General features: G+C 35.6%; 1 protein-coding gene across 1 annotated transcript; it reads left to right on the top strand.

Moving 5' to 3' along the window:
• Window positions 1-6,968: 6,968 nt before the first annotated feature.
• On the top strand, window positions 6,969-8,366 carry LOC134274545 (uncharacterized; the record flags this gene model as incomplete). The annotated part of the gene is made up of 1 exon (XM_062756818.1): window positions 6,969-8,366. A coding segment is annotated over exon 1 (1,398 nt), but the record flags the coding sequence as incomplete, so codon positions are not given.
• Between the last annotated feature and the right edge of the window lie 1,234 nt (window positions 8,367-9,600).

Raw genomic sequence — 9,600 nt, 5'->3', positions numbered from 1 at the left:
TAACGGTCACGTTTGACGGCGAATGTGACCGGTCGGCAGGAGATGCTCACTCCTCCATAGTATCTGATCCCACCTCTGATTTTTAGAGGTCCGTGTTTGCTCTGCTCTCATTTTGTACTGTTTTATGTACTTGTTCTTTATCTCTATATATTTCATCTGGTTTTCATAAAGTTGCCGTGAATCCCAACTAGAGTCAAAAGTCGATAAACAATACAAAATAGGAGCAGAGCAAACACGGATCCCTAAAACATCACATGTGGGATCAGGTGCCATGGAGGAGTAAGCATCCCCTGCTGACCGGTCACACCCGCCGTGTGCTTCTTGTCATGATCGGGAAATAACGGAAAAAATCCGTGGTCAATTCAGTGTTTAACTAATGGACTAACAATTAGTATGAAAAAAAAATAAGTCAGCATTTGACTCAATGATAAATTGTATTTGCTGACAAGGTCATTGTATCGACCAAAAAACTTATGAAATGATGACTTTAAACCAGACTGCTGAAATTCTTGTTTCGTCAACTTGTTTGTCAATAATTTACCTCGTCTAAGAAATTGTTCATGCGTATCGTATCAACTGAGAGACAAACTCTATAGCAGTTGATGAAGGTATATTGGCTGCATAAGTAAAGAAAGTTGACTATAGAAAAGATAAATTCATCCCTTTTAACAAAGAGCTTGGTTGTAAGATTAATATTAAAGCTGAAATGAATTCTTAAAAACGCAACATTTTCATCTATGTACGACTTGTTTCATACCAACTATAGCCGTATTCCGCCATATTTCTTTCAGATACCTTGTCTACTTGTAACGATATATACCCCAATGCCCTCGTTACACTTGAATGATTTTTTGGCTTGGGTATCGACTTGTGCACATCTCCGATGGTAAAGCATATGAGAACACATGAGGTGATCAAGACATTTCAAAACCAAAATAAACAACATATAATAATCATATTTCTGAATGATTATTGATTTGAATCAAAAGAAAAAAATGCAAGTTTGGAAGAGAAATTTAGATGCATGAGTACGTATTTTTACAGTGCGCCAATTTATGCAGAATAAACTTGAAATAAAAAGCAGTAAAATCTGCAAACACATTTTGAAATTATATCATTTGAATGGAACAAAACAACCAACGTCTTTGATTTGCAGGTCCTATGCAATTGATGCATATCGAGAAAACGCCTCGAACGCTGTAAACAGGTAAACGTACCCATGGCCATACCTGGTAATAAGGTTACTGCATCAGTTCGAAGATGTGCAAAGGTCAAGTGATATACACCCTGAATTCCATTTATTGAAATATGCATCACAAAAAAGAAATAAACTCCATAAAAGCTCAATAGTAAACACACTGTCATTACTCCGTACAGACTAGCACGTCGATACACTTAGTCTGTGCTGATCAGATTTTGGTCAGGGAAAATATCACAAGTGGAAAGAGAAGTTATTTGGTATTTGCACGGCTGAAAAGGGGGGGGGGGGGTTAAAGTATTACAACTGCTGTTCATAAGCTATAATTGTAAATTGTCTGTCTACATGTAGTTCTAATATACATTCTATACAAAGTCATGTATATAGTCTGCAGTTGGTTTGCGTCGCAAAATTCATTTGTCAATTATAACTGATTATTTTTGTACTAATCTCTAATCTAAACCAAGTAATTTGATGTACGGTAATTATTTACTTCAAATCTTAAAAGCAGTTAATCAGAATATAAATTTTTATATGTATATCTATACGTTCTTAAACACACACACACGTGGAAAAAGGACATCCCCTGTTCAGACTGACATTTAGGCATTTGAATTTTTAGGCGGTAGGGGGGGGGGTCATGCAAAAATAATTGACATGACCGTTATTTATATATTCTTGGAAGACAGACATTTCTGCCGAATTCAATTTTGAGATTTTTTAAAAATGTGTCACTCCGACCACAAAGTATAGCTATGTGCATTTTGAGGAATGTAACTGTTTTATAATTACAGTGAAACCTGTCTAATCCGACATGCACTAGGAGACAAATTTTGTGTCGGAATTGACAGTGTGTCTGATTGCACAGTGTAAAATACAAGGAAAATACTAAAATGGGGAAGGAATTTAACGTCGGAATTCGCAGTGTGTCGGATTATGCAGGTGTCGGATTAGACAGTTTTCACTGTATGTTCTTACAGGAAGTCTTTCGAGATTTCAGTATCCCTGCCTGATAGTCTAGCTATTTTTTTTATTTAAGGAATGAATTTAATAGCTACCCATTTTATACGGTATAAACTGGGTTGGGGCAGTTTACGCTTTATAAACCGCTTCAAAAACAAGAGGCCCAGGGGCCACAGCGCTCACCTGAGCACATCAGGCTTGAATTTACCCCCCCCCCCCCTCCAGGCGTTCATCATTTGAACAAACTAGAATCTACACTACCTGAGGATGATTCCATATAAATATCACTAATCATAGCTTTGAAGTACTTGAAAAGAAGATTTTAAAAGGTTTCCCTATATATCCCTATGTAAAACTTGCCATTTTGGCCCCACCCTTGCCCCGGGGGTCATGATTTGAACAAACTTGAATCTACACTACATGAGGATGACTCCACATGAGTTTCATCTTTCCTGGCCCAGTGGTTGTGGAGAAGAAGATTTTTAAAGATTTTTCATATATATTCCTATGTAAAACTTGGGTCGGCCATTTTGGCCCCATCCTTGCCCCGGGGGTCCTGATTTGAACAAACTTGAATCTACACTACCTGAGGATGACTCCACATGAGTTTCATCTTTCCTGGCCCAGTGGTTGTGGAGAAGAAGATTTTTAAAGATTTTTCCTATATATTCCTATGTAAAACTTGGGTCGGCCATTATGGCCCCACCCTAGCCCCGGGGGTCCTGATTTGAACAAGCTTGAATCTACACTACCTGAGGATGACTCCACATGAGTTTCATCTTTCCTGGCCAAGTGGTTGTGGAGAAGAAGATTTTTAAAGATTATTCCTATATATTCCTATGCAAAACTTGGGTCAGCCATTCTGGCCCCACCCTTGCCCCGGGGGTCATGATTTGAACAAACTTGAATCTACATTACCTGAGGATGACTCCACATGAGTTTCATCTTTCCTGGCCCAGTGGTTGTGGAGAAGAAGATTTTTAAAGATTTTTCATATATATTCCTATGTAAAACTTGGGTCAGCCATTTTGGCCCCACCCTTGCCCCGGGGGTCATGATTTGAATAAACTTGAATTTACACTACCTAAGGATGCTTTCACATGAGTTTCATCTTTCCTGGCCCAGCGGTTCTGGAGAAGAAGATTTTTTAAAAATGCCATTAATTTTTAACAAATTCATGATTATCTCCCCTTGGAAAAGGGCGTGGCCCTTCATTTGAACAAACTTGAATCCCCTTTACCCAAAGATACTTTGTGCCAAGTTTGGTTGGAATTGGCCCAGTGGTTCTTGAGAAGAAGATGAAAATGTGAAAAGTTTACGACGACGACAACAACGACAACGACAACGACAGACAACGGACAAATTTTGATCAGAAAAGCTCACTTGAGCCTTCGGCTCAGGTGAGCTAAAAAGCGTAAACTGTAGCTATTAAATTCATCGCTTATAATTCAATTTTCATTCATTTGATGTATGAAAAAAAGATAATTGTTCTAACAAAATGACTTCAATTTGTACAAAATTTGAATGTAACGTCAGGCGGATTGATACGCTTTTGACGAAAGTCTGTGTGACGTACGCAACCCATTCTCTAACCAGAGTTGTCTTCCGCTACGCTCACTACACCTCTGTCAACGCTCGTTGTACAAGATTCTTGTACAAATTTTAAACGGTGAAAATTTGAAGTTATAATAGTGATTAATTGTTGTAATTATTGATAAAGATGATAATTCATCATTTATTTCAAACATATATTCCCTCAAAACGACTTATTTTCAAAGTTTTAAGGGAACTATTTTGCGGAGTAAAAATTAAAATCTTAATTAAAAAATCCTTTTAAGGTGTAAAAAATTAAAATAAATATTGTTTTCCGATAAGAAATATAATTATAAACGACTATTAATACAATTTTTAATCATTTACAATTTTTCCAAGAATCTTGTAAAACAAGCGTTGACAGAGGTGTATGTGGGAGCGTAGCGGGAACGACAACTCTGGATAGAGAATGGTACGCAACCCATTTCATACGATATGAAGTAATTTTTTTATCCAATCAAATACAACGTTACAACCAGAATTAAATTATATTGAAATAATATCTGTAGGAGTATTTGGGAGATAATTTTAAAAGCTAGGGTAGGGATACTTGACACTGGTTGAATACGGATAATTTATAATTACTCTTTTATATATTGAACTTTCTCTCTCTCTCTCTCTCTCTCTCTCTCTCTCTCTCTCTCTCTCTCTCTCTCTCTCTCTCTCTCTAACCATCCGTTAGAGCAATAATAGGGTATAAAATCTTACGCACTTTTATGAAGCCTTGGGACAGATCAAGGATTTTTTTCAGGCGGGATGTCGAAACTTCAGAAATTGAATAATAATTTTACCTTGGACAAGAAATTAACCCAAACGCCCAAATTGAAAGAGAAACTAGAGGCATTGTGAGCAATGAGCTCACTAAATGAAACCCCTCCTCCCATATGGTTATAATGGCAAAGTCCATATTTTGCTGTTGTCGCTAAACCCAAAATACGTGTCGGATCAAAAAGTAAAATAGGAGGTGCACAATGGTAATATGTAATAAAGTTAAGATTCTGTGAAAGTTTCATAAAATTTCACTAAGTCAAGTGGTATAAGAGGATTTGCGGATAAGAGATGGGTACCCCAAAGCGTAACAGACAGACGGACGGACATAACGATTACTATAAACCCTCCCACTTTTCAAGCGGGGGATATAATAAACGTGAAATATACATCACAGGAATGGGAACATTGGGAACTTTCTCAAATACCTTCTCAAACGAACCTGGACCTGGACAATAGACAAGAGAGTTTTTAAAAAGCTAATTGTAGGCAGAATGTGGAATTATCACGGGGAGTTTGCTCTCTCTTCCTATATGCTTTCTCTAATAATCATTAATTATTTATCTTTAGAAATTTTATTTACATTAAATTCTATTTCCATAATCATTGTACCACAGAATCAAACTCGTTTATTATACACACGCAACAGTTGCGTGAGGTATAATGTTTTTGACCCGTCAGTCAGTCCTTTTTTTTTTTTTTTTTTTTTTTTTTTTTTTTTTTTTTACACCACTGAACAGAGTTTTGTCCAACTTTGCAGATATTTATAGGAGACAATGTGTGTGTAGATTTGCACATCACCAGGAAATTCCGAATTCTTTATTTTTTTTCTGGGAATTTCAGTACTTCGACTTTTGGAGGAACGTGGGGTATGTGAACTTGCTCACTTTTTTTTTTCATTGCGCATAAAATTATAAATAAATTTAAAGTGTCCGATGAATGGTTAATTTGTGTCCAATGTACGGAGAAATGAACATACTAGTGAAAACCAGCTCTAAAAAGAATTACACGAACATTGAAGTGAAATTTCTTTAAAATTTATGTAAAATTACAAATCCTTGACTTTATTTACCAAAGTCTGACTCGTTCCGTTGAAGTCGAATTTTAAGAACGATAACTCTAAAAATCGTAAAATCATAAATTTCTGGCTATTCCCCTTTCATGATGTAAAATATGACGTAACTTCAAGGCCATTCTCGGGGTATTTTTATCACAACATGATAATAACAATCGGTAATGGTATCATCAAAAAATTTAAATCTTCAGCTTCTAGACAGAAACAAATAAATACACGGAACTCTTAAGTTGAAAGAGAAATTATTGTCTAAAGTTGTCCGAAGCAAGGACGTCGCGCACGGTCCTGGTGATACTTAACGTTACGCTTATAACGTCACAAAAACGTAAAATAATGCAACAAGTGCAACGTTATGGGTCATTCTCAAAAAATGTCCAGATTTCAGTGATACAAGTTTTCTGGTAAATATTTTAATAAAATGAAAACTTTTTTGTGCTCATGAACTTAACAATGATCTAAAATTAAGAGAACAGATTTAAAGTACGATTAAAACTTGATATAAATACTGAAAAAATCCTTCAACATGAGTTAAATTAAAGAAAATTGCTTGTGATTTCGCCGAGGGTGTATTTTCAACCCTCCTTATTGAGACAGTAAATATAGTTTGGGAGCATAAAATACCTTTAATGTATTGTAAATACTTAACATTGTTTAAAAACATGCTAAAAGGTGACTGAAAAAAGTAAGAATATAATTTTTTAAGCAATAAACGTTAAAAAATAAAACTTTGTGATTTTCGCCGTGTCCTTGGAGTAACCAAGACATAAAAGTTATCTGTAACAGTTATTTTTCCTGAAGGAACTCTTCAGCATCAGCCGCCTTCTAAAGATATTGTACCCGCCAAAATATAAAAAGACACAAAACGTGTGTGTTTAACCCCGTAGACACAATATTTGGTTTCAGTTGAGTTTGGTTGAGAGAGTAATTTATTTTTAGGTCCTTGGAGTTACTTAAATAATGTGAAGATAAATTAATATATAATGTTTGTGATGCACTGAGCGACTTTGAAGTGAAATACACATGATGTAGGAGTTGTGCTCTATCTTTTTAATGCAGCCATTGCTTTTATACTTGTAACTTTTGATATAGTAATTCCCTGGCGTTACTGTCCATTATGTTACTGTAGGAAATGTACATGGGGGTGGGATTATAGCTTATTTACGTTCAGATATTGCAGGGGATAGGAAAAAGCAACTTGAATTTGAAATTTTAGAATCAATAGGCCTGGAAATAACAGTTGATTGTCAAAAATGGTTTTTATCTGGTGTATACAAACCACCAAATGTTCACAATTCTACTTTTTACGATGATTTTTGCAAAACGGCGGACAAAGTAATTACAAAATACGATAACATTATGTTTATAGGAGATATGAATTTTGATCTGCTAGATAAGGATAAAGGCGCCCCTTTGCTAGACATCTGTGATATTTTTGATTTTACCAATCTAGTTAAAGGCCCGACTTGCTTCACCAGAATAGCTAAACCAAGTCTGCTTGATGTTTGTTTGACTAAAGATGATACCAAAATTAACAAGATATGCAACTTTAGCTGTGGCCTCAGTGATGTCCATAATTTTATAGGTGTTCAATTTAAATGCAACATCAAACAATCAGATAGCAAATGGAAGAGGTGCCGTACCTTTAAAAATTTCGATGAAGAATCTTTTATATCAGATCTTGCGCAGGTGGATTTCTATTATGAGGACCATAATGATATCAACTTAGCATTTTCTGATTTTAACAACAAGTTTGCAACCATTATAGACAAGCATGCGCCAATGAAAATGAGAAAAATAAGACCCAATCAGGTTCCATGCATGAACAAAGAACTACGCAAAGCTATCTATAACAAAAAAATGCTACACAACAAATACCAAACTTGTAGGTCAAGTAAGAACTGGGAAGCCTATAGAGTTCAAAGGAACTATGTTACAAAGTTAAAGAATAAATCAGTTAATAATTACTTTTTGGAAAGATGTACAGGTGGTCCGAAATCTAAGGACTTCTGGCCCACTATTAAACCTTTTTTAACAAACAAGGGCAGTTGTGCACAGAAAGATACAGTCTTGTTAGAAAATGATGTGATTGAAACTGACCAATCCAAAATACCAGGAATCTTCAACGACTTCTTTGTTAATGTGGCCAAAAATATAGGAAATTCAAATTTAAGCACTGATGATAATCACCCAAGTGTTAAAGCAATTAGGGAAAACTTGCCACAACTCAGTGATCAATCTTTCCAATTTAAACCTATTGATGAAGAATTTATAAGTAAACAAATTAGTAAGATCAATACCAGAAAAGCTACGGGTATAGACGGGATTTCCCCAAAGATACTACATTACGCGAAGCCTGTTATTATCAGTCCCTTGACCAAACTGGTAAATATGTCGCTGTCATCCTCAGTTTTCCCAGATTCCCTTAAAATAGCCCAAGTAGTCCCTATTCACAAAAAGAACAGTGTCTTAGATAAGGGAAACTATAGACCAGTTAGCGTCCTCCCAGCTCTTTCCAAGGTTTTTGAAAATGCAATTAACACCCAAATATCGAACTATTTTGAGAAAATTTTTAACCCTTATTTAGCGGCATTTAGATCAGGGTATGGCTGCCAATCGACCTTATTAAGAATCACCGAGGATTGGAAGAGAGCTCTTGATGAAAATAAATATGTTGCTGCTATTTTAATGGACTTATCCAAGGCATTTGACTGCCTCCCTCATGATCTTGTTCTGCTCAAACTAAAATCTTATGGTCTCTCTCCACCTGCGGTAGATCTGATAAAGAACTATTTATCTTGCAGAAAACAGTGTGTCAAAATTAGTCAAAATATAAGCACCTTGTTGGATATCTTTAAAGGTGTACCTCAAGGATCAATTCTTGGGCCAGTCATTTTTAATATTTTCATTAATGATATTTTTTATTTTGTAAAAAATTCAGATTTGTACAATTATGCTGATGATAATACCTTATCCAAATCTGATCCTATCTTACAAAATGTTATTACTACTCTTGAAAAGGAAAGTGGCACTCTCATCGATTGGTTTTCAGCTAATAAAATGCAGGCAAACCCAGAAAAATTTCAAGCAATAGCACTGGGGAAAAAGACGCATGATAAAAACATTACTTTAAACTTGAAAGGTACAACTCTTGCCTGTGAGGATGAAGTGAAACTGCTTGGTGTTACTTTTGATTTTAACTTAAACTTCAATTCTCATATATCAAATATTTGTAAAAAAGCAGCTCGACAATTAAATGTGTTAAAACGTGTCGGGAAACATCTCTGTAAACTGGGTAAACTTACCATCTATCACTCCTTTATAATGTCCAACTTTAGTTATTGTCCTCTGGTATGGCATTTTAGCAGTGAACAAAATTGCCAAAAAATAGAAAAAATTCAAGAGCGAGCACTAAGATTCATATATAATGACTACACAAGCAGTTATGACCAGCTCCTAGAAAAATCAAACCTCCCCTCACTGAAAATCAGGCGTATGAGAGCCATGGCCCTTGAAGTTTTCAAAATTATAAACAATCAATGCCCACTGTTCCTGCAAGATTTAGTTCAACAGCGAAATTCAACATACAATTTTAGATATCAAAAGACCCTGGAATTACCTAGGCCAAGAACCACTAGGTATGGAAAACAGTCATTCAGCTATGCAGCTGCTACGCTGTGGAATTCTCTACCAAATCATACTAGGGAACTTTCCACCCTCAGCCAATTTAAAACTTTCATAGAGACATGGACGGGGGAAAAATGCAAATGCAGTTCCTACAGAAACCACGGCGTGGGGCTGCATAGCTGATGAGACAATGTTTAGAAACAGTTGAATTTTCATTTATTTTTGAAATCTTTCTTTTTCTCTAATGATATCACCTATCTCATTTTATTTCATTGTTTTCTAGTTTTTTTTTTTTGTTTTTGTTTTTTTTTTTCCCTTTAACCTCACAATATGCATATCTTGCCTATGTAGGTAGGGACTGACCCAATCACTAGGCAGG

This window comes from Saccostrea cucullata, unplaced genomic scaffold, assembly GCF_032062105.1.
Source record: "Saccostrea cucullata isolate Sc308-1 unplaced genomic scaffold, CSIRO_AGI_Scuc_v1 ctg7594, whole genome shotgun sequence".
In the NCBI taxonomy this organism is placed as follows: Eukaryota; Metazoa; Mollusca; class Bivalvia; order Ostreida; family Ostreidae; genus Saccostrea; species Saccostrea cuccullata.
This window is presented reverse-complemented; position numbering and strand designations above follow the sequence as displayed.